Raw genomic sequence first — 24,665 nt, 5'->3', positions numbered from 1 at the left:
ATAACAGCATATAGGTTTAGAACAACATGATGATGCGTAAAAATGGGTGAAATATTCCTTTTCATGTTTTCTATGATCATCGTAGCTACTAATGGCTGATTTTGCACGCTAAGCACAGAATACGTAGCGGCTTGGTTTTTCCATAGACCTGTTTAATTAAACAGGGTTGTGTCCTCATGTGACCTAATTGTATTCAAGACAACAAATACTTTGGTTTACCAAAAGATAAATCATCCCAGTTTTAAATTAAAGCTTAAATTAAGGTCTTAAATGTTTCACTGATAAAATACAACACACACCGTTGGGACTTGAAGTCATCTTTCATGCAGATGTTTCTATGTACTAGTATCTATCATCAAAAAAAAAAAAAAAAAGTCTGTTTCTGTATTCTGGGTCATTGCTGTGAGTGGGGTAACTTAAGATCTTGAAAATGGAAAAGTACTTCTTATGAAATATTCATCATACTTGCTTTTGCCTTATGATATACACTGTATGCTGTCCACATGTGTTCATATTTTGCTGAATGCCCCAGTAAAGCCTTTGAAGGTATATACATGGATGCAGAATATAACAAAGTAGTTTAATAAAGTGCATGTAATAAAGTTAGACTGTCATATTCTTAATAAGTATTTTTGTCTTGTTTTACAATAAAAACTGTCTAAATATTCTTACAAGATAAAATTACTAGAGCAGCAACCGCATAAAATATCAAGTTGTTTTCAGAGAAAATAATATATTAATTATTAAATTACGTTCATTTTTAAGCATGAAATCAAAACATTTTCATTATATTTGAGTTTAAAAATATATAAAATAATAAAAACACATTTACCTCAAAATATATTTAAAAAAAAAATATATATATATATATATATTCATTCCGTGGTGAAGAATTATTGAGATCACAATTCTGCTTTATTTTCACTGAGCAGCCACTTAACCCCGGGAAACATTTCTTAATAGATTTTACTGTCACTTCAGATGAACAGCATTTGCTAAATAGCAAGTACCAAGGTCACTGGCTGATTAATGTTTGCATGTGTCTGTGCTTTGTATTGTGCATGATGATGTCATCAGCATGACCAATATTTCAATGACTTCCTCCTCTCTCCATTGTCAAGGGTCTATTGCCATTTCCCTAATCACAGACATTATGAGCACACGGAACAATTTCCCCATTAAAGTACCATCAAGGATCTATTGAGAAAACAATCTGACCACATAATCATCACTCCCCTGCTAGATCACTGCCAAACCCTAATGAGAAACAGAATATACAGCATAGTGAGGGGTTACATCTGAATAAACATTAGTCTGACAAATAATATTTTTAATTAGGTTAAACTGAAAAATATTTGCTTATTTAATGGCCATGTGTTTTTGAATAATATATAATTAGCATGTCAGTGCTTCCAAGACAATTGATTTACACATCAAAAATCATTTATTCATAAAATGATTAAATGATTTTATATCAAAAATTATTTAATCATTTTAGTCATTTATAAAGTGGTACAATTAGACAATTTACCCTAAGGGCCCTATTTTAACGATCTAAGCGCATGTGCACTTAGGGCATGTCCGAATCCACCTTTGCTAGTTTAAGGATGGGAAAAATGGTCGGCGTGCCCGACGCATGGTCCAAAAGCTTTAAAGCTCACGAGCAGATCATCTACGGGCAAAGCCGGATTCCACCAAAGAATTTTTATATTTATGCACACAATAATAATCTTTTACATTGTAATCCTTTTATTTTTAATATTTGGCATGTTTGTGTGCTGCTGCACATCCCTGTGTGTAATAAGCAGAGTGTACGTGTGTTGTGCACCCGCATATAGGCACATATTACTAAAAAGCTCTTTAAATAACAAAAAAAAAAAAATATTGCGCCATTGACTTTAGACCAGGTTTCAGTTGGTCAATGGCGCAGTCTATTTCAGTTGCCTCAAAATAGTAACACGCCAACAATGGGCCTGAACACACCTTGTTTTCAGACCAGCATGCCCATGGACGCACAAATGGACGCACATGCATTTGCTATTTAAACAACGTAGCTCAGGACGTGAAAATGATAACTGCGTCGGGCTTAAACTAGCAAAAAACACCTGCGTCGCACCTGGCGTCGCATTGCGCCGAGTGTATGATAGGGCCCTAAAAGTGCAAAGCTTCATATGGAAATTACATCTAAGCAGACACATGCAACATTAAAACTCTTTCATATTCATTGCCTAGCAATGAATAGGTAGCATTTTTCGCTGTCGAATTGTCCAACCTACTGTTAGGTCGGTAGAAAATCTGACAAATCGAGAGAACGCCGGACCAAAAAGAGAAAATAATACAGTCAGTCCTGATTCGCTTGGCATTCACACTGTCGTTTTTAACATCGAACCTAAAGATACAAACCCCCCCCCCAAAAAACTGCTTTTATGATGTATATTTTGCTGATCTTGTCAAACATCCAAAACAGTGCTGTTTGCTGGGCTAAATGCACTTGCTGTATGTGCGTATGGGAGCTGAGAACCTGTGAAGAGCTTATAAAATGTGTAAAAGGGTCAAAACAGTGGCAAGAATCCCTCCGTTGCACACACAAATGAAGATCTGCTGTGAGGAGACGCAGTTCTTATGCCTGTACCGAACTGTGATGGGCAACATTGTGACTATGACAAGAAAAAAACAGGTATACTTGAGCATTCTGTTCTTTTTAGGGTGGAATCTTGTGACATCACGTCCTGTTTTTGATTCGTTTACATGTCTTTGGTTTCGAACTGCACCAAAGTTTGTTTGTTAAGTGGGCTGAGACCGCTTCTTTGGTGCCCACCAGGGTTCAGATGGCAGCATTCACAAACTAACTGAGCAATCGCATCAGAGTTCGTTTTAATCGAGCCAAACATGGCAAGTGTGAACCCACTCTAAATCTCAGAAACTCATTCAATCTTGTGTTTCTAAACTTGTCATTTAATTAGCATGCCAAACAGTAGCCTGTAAACTGTAAAATGAAGTCAAGCTTCATCTAAGAGTTCAGTTAATACAGAACTCCTTGAAACTGCAAAACTAAATTAGGATCAAACAGGGGGCAGACGAAGCAATTTGCGATAAAATCTCAGTGAACTTCCATTCGATTTCTTTCTAAATTGTCACCAAGTGGCAACAACATTGCATTGACTAGTCAGTCTCACCAATTACTCTGTTGGTCAATATCAAAACGTGTGGCACATTAATGCATTCAAAACAGATGCTCATTTTCTCCATTTTACTGTGGTATAATAGGTAAACAAAACTTGCTTCCACTTAACCTAACAGGATCCCACTCCCCAGTACAGTATATTTGATAATTCAGGTAAACAAAGATTCTATTTCAAGGTCCTTGCCTCATAATTGTATCCATAATGAACTTTCACATAATGAATATTCATTCACGGCTTCACACTCTAGGATTGTCTTCTGGTTACAAGGCCACTAATTGAATTGCTTGTGTGCAGAGGACAGCCGATTGCTCTTCGTTTTTTTTTTTTCCTTCACATAATTATGTTCTCTGCTGCCAATCAAACCTGCCAGCCCTGTTTGTTTAGACTGAGCCAATTTGTATCCCTTGTAACCTCATATATCTAATTTACAGTTAGCTGTATGAATATACAGCTAAAATTTAGAGTAATTAAAGCAAGCACACACAAAAACACTCAGTTGCAAATAACACTGGACTGTCACTGCCCTGGGTGGGCTTGCATTGATGGATTTTATTGACAGCAATTAATCAAATCTCCTACTGAATCACATGTGAATATCACAGATCACAGAGTCTGCTTGTGTTGGAGGTATAAAATAAATATGCTTTTTTTAGTTTTCCAAAGCTTTTTTATCCAAAAAATGATTTCCGTAAACAGTTGAGACCAAGTGTGACATCTTTCAAAACACAAACTGTATATTAGAGTTGCCAAAAGTACCGACTTTGGTCCCAATCTGTACTGAAATTTAAAAAATGTGACGCTTTGAGCGCTGTTGAGTGGATTCGTAAACATCTATGATTGGCCATTGTGTTGATGCACTCATCATATATGTCTGTGATTGGCTACAATGATAAACACACAACAGTGTTTGAAAGTACACGGAAGTGTTTGGATTGGAAAGTGCTTTGAAAGCGGGAACATTTGAAAGCAGGCATCTATCAGCGGACTGGTCCGTGATATACACCTGTTTTCAAATGCTTCCGTGCGCATCTGTGTAAGCGCTTGGTGAAGAGCTTCATTGATGACTATTTACAACGTTTTTACAGCATTGATCATTGAAGCAAATCACAGATCCGATGAGTCGTGAACACAATGGCCAATCAGAGGTGTTTACGAATCCACTCAACAGCACTCAAACTGTCACAATTTTTAAATTTCAGTACCGACTAGGTACCGAAGTCGGTAATTTTGACAACTGTATTATCTATATAATGTGACAAAAGACATAATCGGATGGATGGATGGATGGATGGATGGATGGATGGTCACCTTGACAATCCATATTAAATTTCATTCACTTGTTTCCAGTTCAATCAGGAACAGATTTCTTTTAACAAACAAACTATTTATTTAAAAATCACTGGACTACATAAAAAGAAATGACAAGACCATCTTCAGTTGTAAAAAACACAGGAAGTAACTCTGGCAAATATATGTCACATGATCCGCACACATCACATGACTACCAAGTTGTCCACATTGTATGCTTGCTAGAGCTGATGGTATTCCTCACTTCTATTTATGTAGTCCAGTGATTTTTAAATAAAGAGTTTGTTTGAACATTTTATAACCTGGATGTTTTAGAAAGTCATGAATCTACATTGACAGTTTAAATAGGGCTGTAAAACAGGGTAGAATTACTTTAGAGCGATTAGTTAAAAAAAAGTGATAAAGCATTAAACGTAATTAGTCATGTCTGTTGAATCCGGAACAAGGACTCAAGGGTCTCAAAACACATTTTTCAATGCTAAACTACTTGTGGCAAAATGGATTGCTGTGGACTGTAGGCCAGTGATAGGCTTATGTTAAATAAGACATAACGATATATATATAGACTTCTAAAGCTATGTTTTGTAATGTTTATTCAATGTTTTTTTTTTTTTTTTTTTTTTTTTTTTGTCTGCCACAAATATGCTTTTTTAAAATTATTTGCTAAGTAGCTGATTAACGAATCAATTGACAGCCCTTGTTTTAATTATTATGATTGTAAAAATTACGTAACGTAATGGAGTGCCCTAAAAATAACAATTACAATAGCTCAGCTGCTCTGCTCTGAAAATAAATAGTCTTGCTCTTGTATGGTGGTGGATTTCTGCACATGCTCAGTGGATACGGCGAGATTTCAGATAGATCACTTACATGTTGGCTCAGTCATGCACTGCTCTGCGTTTATCATCTTTCATCCGGACCTGATTTGACTTCCATGCTGGTTTATGAGGTTGGATCACATGGAGCCAGACAGACTCAGGAAATGTCTAACTACTTATTACTGCTTGTTCTGAGCTGCATACTGGTGTTTAGCATGAAAAATAACAAGCTGAAGAAGTTTAACTACAGAGTGGGATGTAGGGGTAATTCTCTCAAAAGTTGAAGAGGGTGTCTGTACTTTGAACTCTGCATTTTAAGAGCTTGGCCAATTCTGAGCCCTCATTTTGGGCATCAGGTCGAAACAATTCATCAAAATTGCCACTCTTGCGTTAAAGCTTTCCCTAACCATAAAGCGGACTTGTGTACGTTCGTGTGTCAGAAGAGAGAGAACTCTAACCTTATGCCGTTACTGTACACAAATTAGAGACACATTCTTTCCTCATTTTGCAACCCTCTACCAAGGATTTCATTGGAAATCTGACTCCAACAAACCAACCCAGACCTGTTAGGTCAAACCACAGAATGCGCAAATCTAGCTGCTAAGCATGGAAGTCTTGACATAGGAAAATAGCAACCACTGAGAAAAACATCAAGTTGACCTCTTCTTGCCCTTAAAGCATATATACAAATGCACTGTTCCAAACCCTATTGAGCTATCTACCGCCTGCCTAGACATATACCCCCTGTTCACTCAGGTGTACGACACAAACAGAGATCCTCATATGACCTGATTAACTAGAACAGAGGGTGCTCAAAATACAGTTCTGTTTATGAGTTCAAGTCCAAAATTCAATGAACACAAATAATTCATGATAAGAAATCTGCCACTTTAAGTGAAGAAAATGCTCAACCTTGGCACATTTCAAACACAATCAGAGGAAGCCAATGCCAATTGAGCTCATGTTAATAGCCTTTCTATGGCATGTAGTGTAATTTTTTATAATTGCTCAGGGTTTTAATAATTCACAGTATGAGCCCAGCACTGCCCTCATTATAACTGAGGTGAAAGACCTCTAGGGGGAGTAGAGATAGACTGTACAACATTATTCCTACATTATTTATACACTTGGCTAAGATCCTAATCATAATGAACACTGTTTATTTTTCATTTCTAAATGAAGGCCCCTTTTATCGGAATGAAAATAATGGCCTCTAAACTCAAGGCTCAAACGGCATTCAAATTGCTAGAGAGAACTAGTGTAATGACTAGGTTATGATTACAATGATGGCCCTTGAAAAAATGGTCTAAATCCAGATTTAGGGTTTGTAGAGAATATATTTGTTTAACAGTTTAATATTCAGCACGATTAATCTTTTGTGCGTGAATGAGGTTTTGTATAGCGAGTTGCCAGAGTGTGACACGCCATTCCATTATTCCATCTCTGATGAGGCAGTGAGGCGAGACGAGAGCGATTCCCAGTGGAAATGCTCTGAAATCATTTTTCTTTTGGAAACGCAATAACACTAAGAGCCTTAGCCGTTACACCTGTACGTTTTTTTTGGTGGGCAGCTTGAATAATTGAATTATTCATAATTTAATCCAGCTGTTCTCTATATTCAGTGAAAGGGAAAACCATTTTGGAACTATTTTACAAACAGAGAACCCCTGAACTGTCTGTTGAAGTCATCTATAAGCTAGTATACAAAAAAAAGGACAAAAAACAAACCAAAAATACTGATGAACTGATCACTCAGGGACGTATTCAAGTTTCTGTCTGAAAAAAGCCTTCAAAAATGAGATTGCCCCACCCCTAAAACCACTTGTCTCCAATTAACTATCTACTAGCAAATCATGGTTCACGAATATGATGTAAACAAAAGGCTACTATAGGCTAAAAACACGGCTGGTCTTCTATATGACCCACCTCAAACTGTTTTAATAGAATTTACATCATAAAAGTAAACATACTGTATATCATTGTTTATTGACTCCTTGCTCACTGAGGCAATTCATGGGGTCTTTAAAGATTTCAGTTTAAAAAAAAAAGAAGAATAAAACAGAAAGTGCTACACAGAGAAAACAGCTCACACAGCTTGCTTTTATCTTGTTGAACTTCAAAAGAATTTCAAGAGTGTTTCACAGCGTGGGAGTTGTTAGACGTTCCATATCTTATTATCAAACTTACTCTTCACACACTTTACAACTGTTTAATTCCCTATTTGAGCAGAGGGCATACCCAAGGCATGTGCCATACTGCAGGGAACAGGAAATGAGTGTTGGCACTTCTACTTCGCTCAGAGTGAGATGTTTCCTCTGTGGAAGCTGCATTCTGTTGTCAATTTAGATGCAAGCAGGTGGCTTTTGTTCAGGCTCTTTCTGAAATTGTTAATTAATCAGAGCTAAAATGTTGACAAGAGGCAGTCTTACAGAACATATGATCGAGGCAGAGGCGGACAGAGTATGAGAGGGTTTTTTAAATTATGTTTGTAAGTAATTTATCTTTTAAATTTGGCTTAAGGTTCTGTTGTGTGTAAGAAAGGTTATCCTGTGTCCATTGGTTATGGCTGAATGATGACGCGCGAAATACCGGTGGAGGGCAAGCAGTGAAAAATTAGAATGGACGAGATGGAGAAAAGTCCTTTCTGTGCTGGTTTAGAAAGGTATAAACGGAAAATCACAACATATGTTGGACGTGATCTTTATGTTATGAAGATGTGCGACTTTTCCACTGAATTGAAAGACTTTCCTGCCATCGAGGAGATAGATATAGAGAATCTGAAGCTGCCGTCACGCCGCGTTCAGTTCTAGTCTGGGTTGGTTTATATCGCGCTGCCTTTCTGCTAGTGAAGTTAGGGCAGTATTTTTGATTTTCTGTCGCGATTGTGAAAAATGTCGCCATTGTGCTGAATCGAGAATTGCAACAGGAGTTCACATCATCGTTCAAAGAAAAAAACTGGACGGTGTAATACAATTGTTGCCTATTATACGTGTAAAAACAAACTAAGGGAAGCAGGTTGAGGAGGTGACGGGAAGACGCCATATATCAAATCTAATAATGTCACTGATTTAACCCACTCCCTATCATTCAATAAAATAATCAGATAATTGAGTGTTTTTGAAAGTGTTGTCTTTGTTGTTGAATCGACGTCTGTCAGCTTGTTAAACATTTATTTATTTGGACATTTTCATCGTTTTTACCATATGATGGCTGAAGCAGCAGCGCGTGACACTGTTGTCATGGTAACCAGATGAACATTGTGAACGGAATACTACAAAACTGAAGTGAAAAACACCAAATTATCATTCAATGGGATAAAATAGCTTATCTTCCCTGCAAACGATAGCATGAAGAATGTGGATATTTAACCAAGTCAAAAACAAATGAGGTAAGCAGGTATCCATATTCATTTCAGTATCAGCAGACGCAAAACGCTATTAAAGGCGACAACTTTTAAAGTTAAAAAAACGATATAAGTTATAAAAAACGGTATAAGTTATGTAAACACCTTCTGGGTTCTCGATTTTATCAATTTGAGCAACCATAAACGACGCAAAACATACGAATTTTGAGTTTTTGATAGGATTCCTATATAGAAAAATCACTCCCTGCCCTCCAGACTCATTCGCGCTGCTGCTGTGACGTCATGTGCAAACAACCTATTGTCTTTTCAATTGGTGAACAAATTATATTTTCTTTTCTGTGATTCTGGGTTTTTTGACTGGACCTTTAAGTAGGTAAGTGGGTGAACAGGTAGGTAGTAGGGTTGGTAGATAGGTGGTTGGGTAGGCGAGTTTCTAGTTTAGGTGAAATATGGGTAGGTAGGTAGGGTTGATGGGTTGAAAAATAAATTAGAATAGGTAGATTTGTGGATGAGTTTATTAAGTTTATGTTTGGTAGGTAATTTCTTTTTCTTTTCTTTTTTTTTTGTGCCACAGTCATCTTTGGTGTGCTCACTGGGGGATTTGTAAGGGTCCGTTACCTGTAAAGTTGCCTGAAACGTTTTACGAAAAGTGCTAAACAAATAAAATAAATACAAATCTGTACTGGAAATGTCATTTAGTAATAAATAATTTTTTTTCTTAAGCAATAACATCATCAGATTTGGATGTGCTGTAGCAAGTTTATTTGCATTTCCTAGATGTTCAGCTGTGACAGGTGCCTGAGGTATCTGAACCTTCCACTACATACAATATAAACACGCAGACACACACAACCCCAACCTGAGTGTATTTGCATGCATGTGTGTGGGCTGTCTTTTGAAGTTAAGCCTTCACAGATAAAGAGCTTCACTAGGTTTTCGGCGTGATGAGCTAACTCAATGTGGGACACACTCCATGTTGTCGGCGGATGGAAAAAAGCAAGCGCCCACCATTTAGGATTCCAATCGAGCCAAAATCAATAGTGATGTGTTATTCTGCAATAAAACTGGCTCATCCGAAAGAAGCTCTTCTGTTTTGTCATGTTTGATTTATTTCATCTAGCCTGGGTACTTATGTGTGGGTTCTGAGGGCCCGAGTTCTTGTTGTTTGTTTGAAGAAAAAGAGGGCATAAGTCCATCGGCTCCCGTTCTTTCTCTGTTAAGAATATACAGACCCTCTTAAAGCAGTTGCTAATCTGACATGGTTCATCTTAGTGGCACACAGGGTGTGTTATGTAATGTTTAAAGCTCAGCTACTGTTTTCGAGCATGTCCTGAAAATGTTCTGATGGTTTGAGTGGATGCAGATGTTTTGGTGGAGGTTTTGCATATGGTTGTTGATTTCTTTTTTGTTACATTTTACATTGATACATCATGCATTATTCTATTAATTTCCTTAGACTTACTACCGCAATTCCCCAGTACAATCAAAACTCTGATTAAGAACATAGATTCCGAATTCCAAGGTGTCCAGGAATCTCCAGATGCCATGGCCATATTGACACTGTCTACTTCAGCTATAAATAACAACGCTGTGATGTTACTAGGGTATAAGGTTATGACTGAGGAAATGAACCACAAAAAAAAAATGTAAATTACTTATTGATTTCCTTGCTTATCCGACCCACATCCATCTTAGGTTTGAAAATATGTTTGACAGTAACCATATTCACACTGAATAACATGACAAATCTTTGCTAAAATATACTGATGGTCTGGAATGGGTAAGTATTTAGCAATATGTATGCTTTCTTTCACCCTTTTCTTCCAGCATCTGTCTTTCTCTTTGAGAACATGCAGACAGTATGGAAAGAATGGGGAAAATTTGATTAGAGAGGAAATCCTGGAGAAAGAAGCTTGTAAATTACAGCTAAGTTCAGCAATCCTTCCTCCCGAAGGATGAGACAAGCTGCTAAACGGCATAAATCTGCTGCAGCAGAGAACTTCAGCATGTCACATCTCTATAATTCTCTTTCCTATTCCTCTCACTCCTGCTTAGTGTAAAGCCCTGGATAATTGATCAGCATGGGAAATTTCAGTTGTAAATCTGATAATGAAACGTGCTCCATTTATCCAGAAACTTAAATGATTTAGATTCAGATTTTTTTTTTATTATTATTATTTATATTTTTCTATAAGATCATATCAACAAAATAGAATGCATATCTGTGATCTCACATAGCCAAAAAAAAAAAAGAGAAAAAGAAAGTTTGTAAATATTTTATAATCAATATTAATATTATAATTATACTAACTATACTATAAATATACTAATTCATTATTAATAATAATGTAACTTTTTTTTTCTTTTTACTGAGGAAGTTCTGCAGAAGAAAATTCTAGGTAAGCAAAACCTTTAAAAACAAAAGCAAACCTTTGCCTCTCATGCTGGTGAGTCTTGTCTAGGTTTGTCTCAAAGAGCTTTTCTCTCCAGATTTGATGTAATTACTGTATGCTACATTTGGCCGACCCATTCTCCACAATCCCAGAGGATTCCAATGGTAAACAAAATATCAATCACAGACAATAAAGCTTGCAGGGAAAAGGAGCATAGCCTTAACAAAATACAAATAAGAACTGGGACCAACTCTCAAAGAAATTGACCAAAAAATGTTTTGTCCAAGGCAATGATCAGAAGTGGTCAGCACATGGTAATTCAGACATTTTAATGAGGGCAGGTAGTTGAAAGCAATTTTCTTTTCCTGTCCCTTAGGGGGAAAAGGAAAGTAATTTTTCATGTTTTGCTAATGACATAGAATCTGCCTAATAGTCAAAATTTTAGTTGAGCACAAATATGCAAGCATGTAAGAAATTATAACTGTGTATGGAACTACTTTGATTATTTGGAAGATATAAGGTTAGCCAGGAATTTGATTTTTATTTTTTGAAATGCATGAATTGTGATGCAACAGTTTTGCAATGTGCTCTTTAGGATATTTTCAGTCTGTTTCTCATACAATTCTATCATAAGAACCAAAAGGAAAAAAAAGAAAAACAACAAGAAAAAAAAAAAAAAAAAAAAACGAACTATAACGATAACTATATTAGCATCCACATCAACATAAAATAACGTTATGTTCATTACAAACAGTTTTGTCGTCTGTCGCTTTAAATACTCTTTCAAGTTCTTTAAAGATGTGTGGATTCTGATTGGCTGTCAATGTTTGTATCATTCTTCAGCTGGAAAAAAAAATGTTCCGAATGTGATAGCATTCCTCTGTGCTGTTATTGCTATAGCTATGGTGTGGACATGAATGGACCTATATGCTTTCATTTCATTAGAGACACAATATGCTTTCACTGTATGGAAATACCAGCTCATATGTTCTTCAAAATATCCTTGTTTGTGTTTCATGGAAGAAAGAAAGGTTTGGTATGCCACAAGGGTGAATGAATGAAAAATACCTTTGGAATACCAGAAAAGAACTTTTTTTTTTTTTTAACTTTACACACTTTTTGATGATCCCTTGAGTTATCTTCCACAAGTTTCAGGCCACACGTGCTGTAGCGACTAGTTTAATGCTTTTGTTCGCCTCTGCTTGTAGTAAGGTAATAAAAGTTTAATAGTTAAGGCATCATGAGCACTCAAGTAAAAAAGTGATGACCTCGACATATGTCTTCTCGCAACCTCCTCCCTGACAACCACCGCAAAGCAGCCTAACACGAGCACGCTATCTCTGACAACGGCACAGCTCGCTTCCCCTCGCATACTTTGTGGTCCTGCCTGAACCCTCAGCATTGCTTACTGTAGACCCAGCACTTTGTCCTGCAGGAAAGCAGCTTTTTCCCAGGGCAGACAAAACATGCCACTTTAATGGCTTTCTCTTGTTTCTTACAGCTAAATGAAGACAGACCACAAGCAAAAGAAAATCAACAGCAGGGAAAAGGATGGTGCAAGTTTTGAACTTTACAAGAGGTAACTTGCTGGTGAATATGTTTTTTTTTATGTCCTTATACTTTTTATGAAAATGCTTGTCAGGCTGACATTACTTTCTGTGTGATTTTATGCTTTAGTTTACAGTGAAGGCGAACACAGTCTATTTCTTCAACTTTTCAATAGATAACTTCTCAGTAGGTAGTCATTACTTTTTGTGAAATGGCAATCAGGAGGATTTGACCTGTCAGTGATTTCAATTCATGGATTTGATGCGTGTGAGACATAAATGAGTAAATGAAAGACAAAATGTAAATAGCAAACACGCTTGCAAAAGTTTAGCATTATTAGGAAACTTTGCTATGCTTATGTGTCATATTTCCTGCCAACCAATAATGCTACAGAGGACTGTATTAATCTTACTGAGTGTTTCAAGACAGCTTTATGAATGTATGATAGATGAGGTCATTATTTATTCCAAAATATTTCATATACTGAGTCATTACAAATGTTACAATCTAGCACACTGTGCAAAATTTTGGCCAATATGCAACGCTCTCATCTCAAAATCCAATTAACACCATTTAGATGATCCACTCTTTTTCTTTGCGATAATCTGTTACACTTAGTTGTATGTCGTACTATGGACAAAAAGAGTTGTTGCTACTTCCTTTTCACTGGGACTTTAACATAAAAAAGGGGGATCTAGTAGTCTCACATAGCCAGACCTTCAGACAGACGGCAGAAGGTCTGGACTCTATTGCCGCTTTCATTGGCCAAGGACCGCCCAAGAGGACGTGTTACTGACATGTAACAACCAATCACAGTTCATTTTGTTCCGAGTCATGTTTAGGGGCAGGAAAAAGTAAAGTTGATGTCCCTACAATAAGAGACTGGCGTGCATCTAATAAATTATTCATTCAAGAACATTATGCAAGTTTACTGCAACAATGGAGCCACAAACTTCACATAGCGTTTAGTTGTAAAGACGACGGCTTTCTTCCTCCATGAGGGGGTTTGGCATCACAGCATTTGTTAAAGAACGCGACACACTCGTCTCCTGGACAACCTGTAGAATTCAACCAACCAGATGACGACTTAAAAACTCCTGAAGTATTTCCAGATACGTGTGCCATATGCATCAGACGTTCAGCCAACAGTCCATGGGCATGACGTCTTAGGTTGAGACTAGGGATCTAGTACTTGTGAGTAAGAAGAAATGGCCTGCAAAGATGTGTGCCCGGGACCTTTTAGGAATTTGATTCAGGCATGATTATTCGTGGACAATAATTATTGTTAATACGTCTGAGATGTTGAGTCATGGTCCTTGTGTGGATGATTTGCATCAAGTTTTTGATGTTTACTGATTTCACTCCTTGTCTTTTTTCATAAGAATTTCTTGTTTCCAGCTACAGGTCCACAGTCAAAGTGGAGCCATTTTAAATCCAGGACACCAGCTCTCTCTCTCTCTGGATTTGCAGTCAACACTGCTACTCAACAGTCCCCTTTTTCTTTTATAGTTTAATAAACCTAAACTTTGATTGGCAGATTTTGGTCTCTGTGTCCTTTATGTTGCTTCCCTAGAGCCAGGGTTGTAACATAATGGGGGCTCGTCCAATTTTGTTGGTAAAACCATTTATTTTTTTCTTTTGATACTTTGAAATTCTACATTTTTTTTTTTTATTCCCTTTGATTGAGAGCTGTTGGTGAGTATGGTTGTTTGAGTATCTTTTATTACATATGCATGAGTTTCCCCGGTTAGGTAGGGTGAGAGTTCCAGCTGGGTTGAAGATTCAATCCTTCCATCGGTTCACTCTTTTGTTGTTTTTCCTTTTTTATTTTCAAGGTTATTCTGGGTGGAGACTTGTTCTCTGTCGGGGGTAAGCAGTTCACAACTGTATGACCATTGATTATATGGCCTACTGTTGTTGAGTTTTTGCTTTTAAAGTCGCCTCGTGCCCGGTACACCTCAGAAGATAGATAGGAGTTAGAAAATTATAGGTAGGTATCCGGGTGTCTCTCATGTGTTTTGTTATGTTTGGGCTCAACAACCATGCTCACTTTATTTCGTTAATTTGTAAGGGACTAAAAGGTGAATAATTAAGTTAGGTGAGTTAAACATTGAGGCACTTTTGGGTTTTTTTGGTCCATGATCCTAACTTTGGTGTGTTAGCAGCTGTTGTTTGTTAGTTCCTTTGTGGACTTTAGTGTAGACTAATGCCCAGTATTTAGGTTTTTGTGGTTACTGACAAGTTGCATTAAAGTGATGAGTAATCTTTAATGTTTGTAGTTTGCTGGGATTTCTAGTTCTACTTCTGTGTTTAAAGCTTTAAAAGCTTTGTTTGAGAGAATAAAATCACAGACAATAAGAACATATTTACTATTTACATTATAACAATGAAGATTCCACTATATGTAGGGATACCTGGCAAAAAGCTTGAATGCAAAGCTTACATTTTTTAAAAAAAGCAATAGCTATCTTGAACCATCCATGGGCACAAACAAAACCATCGTAATTATCAGGGAAACCATAACTTATTTCCTATGGTTTCTCAGTGAAAGTTGACCTACAAGCTGTTTTGGTTATGACAGACCACTAAAGACTGTTTAGAGGAGCTACAGGAATCCTTTTAAATGGCCAGACCCGATTCTTCCCCTCTAATTCCTGGCAAGCGTTCCTGTCACAGATAGGCAGAGTGTTTGACGTACTTGCGGAGGGGCCTCTCCCTGTCTGTGGGATTGGGACCATGCCATTCTCATTCAGACACTTAGCTGCAGAACTTATCTTGTTAGCTGAGCCGTCTTGCCCATGACCCAGCCGCTGTGAGAGAGGAAGTGCGGCCACACGCCCACTAGCCCACCAGACATAAGCTCACAATCTGTTTTTGCAGAGCAAAGCCACACAATGAAATATTGTTCTCACCTTTGCTTGGTTAAAGAATTTTAAGATGAGACCAATTTAATGGCATCTGCTAAACAGAAAACACCCTGTAGCCCACTTAAAATACCATGTGTCACAGTGTGCTTTTAACTGTTTGTGCTTTAGCCACAGTGCAGTAACACACCAAGTATGTGGTTATGAAGTCCGATCACAAGAGGTCACAGGAGACGCATTTAAGATCTTACTACCAGGTGTAAATGGCAATCTGTCTCGGCTGAACACTTGTGTTTAGATCACCTGGAACAGATGTTAGTACCAGAAGTAAACAGCAGAGACACATGAGATTAATGACTTATAGGGATAGTTTACACCAAAATTTAAATTATTTAAACCATTAATTTACCATAATTTCTTTCCAAACCAGTTTGGAAGTGATACAGGTTTGGAATGACTTGTGGCTAGGTAAACTATCCCTTTAACATAAGTCTTAATTTGCTCTCCTTTTTTATCTTAGAAGAAACAATGAGAATTAGTTCACATTTGTTCTTGCAGAGACAGAGAGAATAAAAGGAAATTTGCTATAGTTTTTGCTATAGTAAAAACCGCAATCATGCTTTTTGAAATGCTGCAGTATTAATGCATGTAAAATGAAATTCCTTTAGAGAAATTAGACTATTTTTTATTAATTATGTGATCTCGCTTACATTTTGTTCAGTCATTTTCAGGGGCTGTGGAAATACGCAGAGGCGGGTGATGAAGCACATTCCTCATCATGTTCTCATAAGAGGACTCATCTCCACTTTTCCCCTCTTCATTCGTCTAATTTGATTAGTCAATGAAATTGCTGTCAGGCGGCGTTACGGGTAGCATCTTGTCACATAATATTGATTACAGTGCTTTGCACATTTTGCTACAGCATAACAGTTCATAATTTAGCTGTGGGGTTATCTGAGATTTGCGGAAAAGAAGTCTAACACCTCGCTCACCTTTGTTCTAAATGTTCATAAAATGCACAGCCTATCCAAAAACTATATGTTTATTATACAGCTATAAAGATATTTAATATACAGCTTAAGGGTTAGTTCAACCAAAAATGAAAATTATCCCATGATTTACTGACCCTCAAGCCATCCTAGGTGTATATGACTATCTTCTTTCAGACAAACACAATCAGAGATATATTTAAAAATATTTCCAAGGTTTATAATGGTTGTCAATTTGGGGCAGCGTTTTAAAGTCAAAAATAATGAATCCATCCATAAAAAAAGTAATCCATGCGACTCCAGGGAGTTAATAAAGGCCTTCTGAAAGGAAAGCGATGCAATTTTGTAAGAAAAATAACCAAATTTAAAACTTTATAAATTCAAATAACTAGCTTCCGGCGGAAGACCATACACAGAATGCGCAAATCAATTTGCGGCGGAAGAGTATTCTTTGACCTGACGCACAACGTAATGACAAACATGGAGGTGCAGGGGATAGAGCAAAACAAATCACCGGTCATGAATTATAAGTCTAAAACGATATTTTTTAAAGAGAAATTTTGGAGGATTTCAATATAAAAGAAGAGGAGCTTAAAATTGTTGCACAACCCTATTTTTCTTACAAAGATGCTTCGCTTCGCTTCAGAAGGCCTTTATTAACCCACTGGAGCCGTATGGATTACTTTTTTTTATGGATGGATGCATTATTTTTTACTTCAAATCACAGCCCCCTATTCATCTGAAAGTAGATAGTCATATACACCATGGCTTGAGGGTAAGTAAATCATGGGATAATTTTCATTTTTGGGTGAACTATCCCTTTCGAGTGATCGAATGTCCAAATTCATCTTTGGGGGGCCACTCAGAAGTCCTACAAAATGACCCTGTTGTATTGTGCGCATCTGGACGAGGCATACTATCTTCTCTCACATCATGTTGTGTATCCTCATAAAAAAGATCCACTGTGACAAATTAATCCAATCGACAAATAGATAAGACATAAAACTTGCACCCCAGTGACTCCCACACAGATAGAAGCAGCTGCTTGCTGGAGAAGACAAGGCTTGGGATCAGGGGCCGGAGGAGAACCAAGACACGGTCAGGGTCAAACAATGACGTTTGTTGTTAATAATTAGACTCTTCAAATACACAGTGGAGACATCCAAACAAGAGGTTACTGGCCTTTATGAGATGACCGGGTAGCAAGTGGCGGAAACGAGTGCAGTGCTTGTTTAGAAAAAGAAGTGTCGGGGTAAACACTGTCCAGGGTTATTTGAAGTTCTGGGAAGGATGTAGTGAATATGAGGAAAAAGAAATCGGGATAAACAGTCACTACTTACGTCCGATGCGGAGATTTATCTGGTCACGCCGCTGGCCGTCAGGGTTCTGGAAGCAGCTGTATAAGCCGTTACTACTCATGTTCACCTCCATCAAGATGAGCCGTGGTCCTTCTTCTCGCCGACGGGCCTTCACGTCCGTGCCATTCACCTTCCACGTTACAGAGGCGTCATTGTCCAGCGAGCCACACTGCATAGTGACATCACATCCTATCCTTTCATACTGAATCCTGGCACCTGAGGAAACAGAACAGAGGGTCAACATCACCGTGATTGCTACACATGGCTTGACATTTACTTTTTGTACAAGGAGCACTCGAAGTTGAAAAATTTAGAAGCGCATTTAAAAATGATAAGGGCTGCAATGAAAATGTATCAGATGTGTTTTTCCTCAATAAAGGGATCCAAGGAGACGTTTATTTAGTTTATTGCATAATCAAAATATGAAGGAAAAAAAAATATGCATAATGCGGTACTTTTAATAGTAAACAATCCTGAAATACACCAGGACTTTTTTTTTTTTTTTTTTTTTAATGTCTATGTTTTACTGTTGTCTCATTTGAAAAGACAATATAAACACCAAGTAAACATTGCCACAAACAATCAATAGTAGATAGCAGGTTGCTCTGAAACCGCAAGTAGAATGTGCAACAGTGCTGCATTTTTATTTTGAAATCTGCAGCGCTCATATTTATTTAAAGAAATTAAAGCCTTTTGAAGTTTAACAATCACATTAAGCTGTACTGCAATTCCTGTTTTTCCATTGCCAAATTTAAGACCTCTTAAAATGATAATTAAAGGTGCCCTAGAATCAAAATTTGAATTTATCTTGGCATAGTTGAATAACAAGAGTTCAGTACATGGAAAAGACATACATTGAGTTTCAAACCCCATTGCTTCCTCTTTCTTATGTAAATCTCATTTGTTTAAAAGACCTCTGGAAAACACGCGGATCTCAACATAACACCGACTGTTACGTAACAGTCGGGATCATTAATATGTACGCCCCCAATATTTGCATATATGCCAGCCCATGTTCGAGCATTAGACAAGGAAAGGCAGTATTAACGTCTGGATCTGTGCACTGACAAGGTAAGCAAGCAAGAACAACAGCGAAAAATGGCAGATGGAGCAATAATAACTGACATGATCCATGATAGCATGATATTTTTAGTGATATTTGTAAATTGTCTATCTAAATGTTTCGTTAGCATGTTGCTAATGTACTGTTAAATGTGGTTAAAGTTACCATCGTTTATTACTGTATTCACGGAGACAAGAGCCGTCGCTATTTTCATTTTTAAACACTTGCAGTCTGTATAATTCATAAACACAACTTCATTCTTTATAAATCTCTCCAACAGTGTAGCATTAGCCGTTAGCCACAGAGCATAGCCTCAAACTCATAGAGAATCAAATATAAACATCAAAATAAATACTTTACTCACATGATTCGATGTATGCACACAGCATGCATGACGAACATCTTGTAAAGATCCATTTGAGGGTTATATTAGCTGTGTGAACTTTGTAAATGCGCTGTAATATAGTCGAGAGCTTGTGTGGCAGGGAGCACGCGATTTAAAGGGGCGGCGAGCTGAAAAAATCAGTGTATAGTTAATGATGCCCCAAAATAGGCAGTTAAAAAAATTAATTAAAAAAAAATCTATGGGGTATTTTGAGCTGAAACTTCACAGACACATTCAGGAGACACCTTAGACTTATATTACATCTTGTGAAAAAGCATTCTTGGGCACCTTTAAGATTTTTTTTATTTTTTTTTTACTTTTTTTAAAAGTCCTGCAGGGACTTTATTTGCACACATGCTCCTGAATACATTTTCAAGTTTGCACACATCTATTTTAGTCGCAAATGCGAGTGAAATGCTTGCAATGTCGAACCCAGCAACATACTTATTAGACCAATATATATCACGTTTTTGTATTCTATTTTGCTGATTTCCATTGTTTTTTCTATGTAAACATGCACTAGATGGACATCTTTGACTGTTGTGTTTTCCACTGCAGATAGGACATTCTGGTGGTGTTTATATGCGCTCATCTCAAACACAAAGGCAGCGTTCTGTATGACAATTGTGAGGAGATTCTTTTGAAAGCTTGTTTTTGTCACATTAAATTATATGACATTGTGTGTGGGAAAAAAAAAAAAAAATCTATGAATGAATATATTTTGTGTACAAATATCGAACACAATTGGTTTTTTGGTTTGCCTGTGATGAGAAAATAGCAGGTTTGTTTATTTTTCTACTTAAAATCAGTTCGGTCATTACTGTGTTTTTCACAAGAAAAGGAAGATGTGGTTGTTTTTCTACAGAATCTTTTTTACACCCTAAGGCGTGTTGTTATGGGCTTTGACATCAAAAGAAAATGCATTTCTTCATGTCGCAACCACGAGTAATGCCCTATAGATGTCCGCTGTCATGCGACAGCTGCAACAATGAAAGAAACATAAGAAAAAAGACGAAGGTTCAGAATACACAAACAGGCAAACAAACAAAACTCAAAGAACACATCAATGCTCCTCTTTGACTTTCATTACGATGTTGTGACTCCCACAATGCACAGGGGTCGGAAAAAGCAATCTCTCTTTCTTCCACTGACCTGACTAACTACCCCTGTAGCTTAATCCACACGCTCTGGGCAAACCAAATCCATGAATTTTACATTTACTCTGATGTCAAAGCTTGTGATACAGCAGTGTTGAGTAGAATGGAAAACGACAGGGGCGACTGTTTGCTGTAACACAAATGTGCATTAGGATTGGTTCATATAGATAGCGTGACATGCTGTCATAAATTTGACTGCAAATTCCTTGCTCACAGAACACATTTCAATCTTTAAAGATAACTTATAAGCTTATAAGCAATGACAAAATCTTAAAAAAAAAAAAAATTATATTGGACACCTTTGAGATAGAAATACAGTGCCAATTGTTGCTACTGGGAAACTTCCCTTGCAGATAATAGTATTGTGTAAGCCAATTTGATGTCTTCCAAGCAACTAAAAACTTAAAAACACACTTTTAAATCCAGAGAGGACATTTTATAATGTGATATATCATTTTTAAATGACAGAATGGGAGCAGAATAACTTTTTGAATAAGTTATGTATCACTATCGTCAGTCTTAGCTCAAAGAAAAATCTCCGGTCACCTTACGCTTTGAACCTACTTGAATGTCTGCTGATTTCATCATCCTGATTATTTTAGCTTTAAAAACAAGGGTAATTATATTCTCTTCACTTTAAAGTAATAGTTAATGTATTGCATGCATTCATAATGTTTTATATTCAATACAACTCACCCCATACATTATAATTTCTTTGAACCGATTTAATTGTGTCCATTGACCAAACATGATTATCATTCTCAAACATATGTTAGATATCAAAAAAGAATAATTGCAAGAAGGGTAAATGCCTGAATTGAGGCTGAACTTCTCAAAAGCTCATTTTATAGCTTTAGAAACCCCCAGAAGACAATGCTTTGTGAGGAATCTCAGTTGTGTAAGCTTGTGAAATATCTCCTCTCTAAATATCTTTAGTACGGGAGTCATTGCTTTGCCCTCTGCCTTGTTCCCTTTGAGGATTCTCATTAAGGAGGCTGCCTGCCCACTTTTCCCAGACCGTGCTATTACGGAGCATCAAATAAATCCATTTCTTGTTTCTTGCCTGCTTATCTGTTGAAGCTGTGGGCAGGCGGCGATAGGGCGCGTAAACGGTGGCGCACTGGCATGACACAACAAAGCCCAGGAACAATTCATCATATCTGCTACCTTTCGATAGCTCAGAATGCCTAATTCCCATTATTCAATTAGCAGGTACTTCATTTTTGGCCATATCAGATCTTAGGTTTGCTTCCTTTTTAAGTACTGCCACAAGGTGGCATAGAATTGGCAATTCAATTATAATACACCGTAACTGCATTTTATCTTTAAGACAGGAAATTAGTGCCAAAAAGGATCAAGTTTGATTCCAGGAGCAGCAAACTTTCACTACACACCACAACATTATGGCTAGGCATGTCAAAAGATCTGAACATGCATATTACTTTACAGAAATCCAACTACACAAGCCAAACAACTTCCGATACATGCAAATTTGTTGTGAACGTGGCATGCATAGAGTTTCAAGGGCAATGAGTCTGAAGCTCCCATTAGGAAAGGGGTGGAAGGGAAAAATATGGCTGGAGTTTAAAGTAGTTGTCAGACTGACACTTGATAATGTAGACGTAAACTGGCCGCAGAGGTTAGCAGAGGCGTCATGTAGAGATGAGAGGAGAGGGACTTTACACCCACATGGAAGTGCTAAAGGTTTATGAGCAGGACATATGCAGTGTTGCTTGTGGAGGGAATTCTAGACCGGCCAATAGAGGACCGGACGGACAACTAGAACTCCTGGCTAGATGAGGAACAGCTGTCCTTCTGAAACACGCGGCAAAAGCACAAAGCAGTTAATTGGCTGTGCAAACAGAAGCTGTCTGTGTAAATGAGTGCCCTTTGTACATTATATATTATTTATACCAGTACAAAGACAATGAAACTTACAATTTATAACTCACATTCTCAGAATATTGCTTTGTGGATATGCACAGTGCAAACAGAAGTTTCATGCAGGGCAGTATGAAAATACTAGAAAACCAACAGTTGGTGCCCAGTGTGGGATACTGGTATGCTGCTGTCCCAAGAGGGCTATTAACTAACTTAACAAGTAAAACTTCACCAACCAGCTTTACCTGCACTAAACCATCACTGACCAGAATTAACCAGCTTGAAAATAGACTTTTATCAGCCCCATTATTCAAAAAAGGTCAATGAATATTCAAATCATGAATATTTTATTCCATACTTGGTTTCATGACATCAACATGCTTTCAGATCTGCCAGAGTTTACAAGGACTCATCGCATCCATGCCTCCAGGCTGCGGGTGGGCTGGGTAGTACTGCGGCATATGGAAGTTTTCCCTCCCTGGCTGATATTGTATTGTAACACAGAGGGATTTTCACACAAACAAAGGTCATGAAATGCTACATAGTCTGCAAAGGTCAATAGGATTAGAAAGCATCAGATTGATACTACATGGATCAGACCGCTTCATCATTGGGCTCCTGGGCTTAGACGCTCTACATTGGGAATGTGGGTTTGGCTACTTGGTTTATTTTCTTACACTTGTCAGGGGGGTTGCTTGCTTACTCCTAGCTACTGGCGCTGTTCCTTATTTTCTCTCTTCTCCCAGACCTCCCGTGATGCACCACATGCTTCAAAGACTATCTAGTTGAAGACTAACACTCTTTCCACAAGTTTCGCTTTAGCGTGTGACCTATGAAAACCCCTAAATGGGTATATACTAAGCATACCAACTAACATCATCTAGTCAAATTATCAAATTACTATCTCAAATCATGTCCAAAGCCAATGGTCAATCCATACCAAACAAGCTACCAAAATTACTGCTGGAACCACGTTCAAAGTCATTGTAAAGTCGCTGCTCTACACCCACCAGTTGAATTTTATACAAAGATTATAAACTGATCTTTAATGGTTGCATTTCTTGAGAACAAAGCATAAACAGAACACAATGAATATTATAATATATACATACAGGGTCGCTGATAAGAAGGGACAACTTGACCTTTTGTCCCAAGTCAAGATTTCAACCGAGAGACACAATATGAATTAAGTATTTTTACTGACCATTGGTCATGTTATATATATATATATATATATATATATATATATATATATATATATATATATATATATATATATATATATGTGCAGTGTGAAACTATAAGAATTGTTTATTGTGATTATTTAACAATGGTCATATCATTCTGCTTAGTGTCATGTCTAACAATGTCCTTGTAAAATTTCTGTAACATATTACTACATCTCATTTGTTCAGAGATGTTGCAGATTTTTTTCTTTTTCTTTTTTTTTATATGTAATATTTCCACTAGTCAGAAGAAAAAAGATACTGGGATGTAATGATGTGGGCCTTGCATCGTTTTTTTTTTTTTTTTATTAATGGCTTATTATTTTCCCAATTCAATGCACAATGGAACTTTTGACAGAAACTCAGTCTCACTTTGTTTCCCCAGACACATGAGCAGCCTGCCAGAGGAGATGAAACAGGATGTGCAACTCAACAGCCCCTTGTGATGGAGAGCAGCATGAGGCAACGCTCCAATGCAAATCGGCACCAGAGGAGATTAAAGCACCCCATCCCACTCGCACCCAAAGCCCTAATACACAAAGGCAACCCTGATTGAACTGGATCATAATCTCAGAAATGCACTCCACAGCAATAGCATCCCCCTCCCCTCTTCATTTGCTAATACACAGTAACATACATCCTTAGCATTCCACATGTGGAGCTGAAATCTAGCTGCTGCTGACAGGCTGTGCAGATATATGGGGCTGTGCTTGCTGTGCTCATATCATTGATTTGGTTCAAGGCAGGGAATTTCAGGAATCACATAAGTATTAAAAGACAGCCTTTCAAGTGGGTAGATTGTGAATTACAGAATCTGAGCCAGAAACATTATCATACACTGTAAGAGAATGGCTTTGGCAGCATCAGACTATTGCAGCAATTGGACCATATGTTACCATGGTGGTGCTGATGCTATGCTGTGATTATCATGATTTCAAAGTATGCAGGGAGCTGGTCTAGTCTTACACCGTGTCCTAATCCAACCGGGTATTTCCAGTGTCAAGATTTCACTGAAAGTATTTATGCTTTTATGCAACAGCCAATCAGATCATACTTAATGTTTAATGCTGCATTTCATTCAAAGTTGGATGTGGGATATTTCTCTTCACCTACTTCCAATCATAAA

The 24,665-nt window shown here is 37.4% G+C and overlaps 1 protein-coding gene across 5 annotated transcripts in view; it reads right to left on the bottom strand.

Moving 5' to 3' along the window:
• Positions 1–24,665, bottom strand: part of cntfr (ciliary neurotrophic factor receptor) — a 228,297-nt gene that overhangs the window by 76,734 nt on the left and 126,898 nt on the right. For all 5 annotated transcript variants that reach the window (XR_007182606.1, XM_048175330.1, XM_048175338.1 and 2 more), the window contains one exon: positions 17,810–18,043. Coding sequence is in view for 4 of the 5 variants with exons in the window: in XM_048175330.1 (XP_048031287.1) it covers positions 17,810–18,043 (234 nt within the window). In the remaining variant the exon portion in view is untranslated. The remainder of the gene's footprint in view (positions 1–17,809; positions 18,044–24,665) is intronic.

Source organism: Megalobrama amblycephala, linkage group LG2, assembly GCF_018812025.1.
Source record: "Megalobrama amblycephala isolate DHTTF-2021 linkage group LG2, ASM1881202v1, whole genome shotgun sequence".
In the NCBI taxonomy this organism is placed as follows: domain Eukaryota; kingdom Metazoa; phylum Chordata; class Actinopteri; order Cypriniformes; family Xenocyprididae; genus Megalobrama; species Megalobrama amblycephala.
The sequence above is the reverse complement of the archived record's forward strand: the minus strand, read 5'-3'. Positions and strand labels throughout refer to the sequence as shown.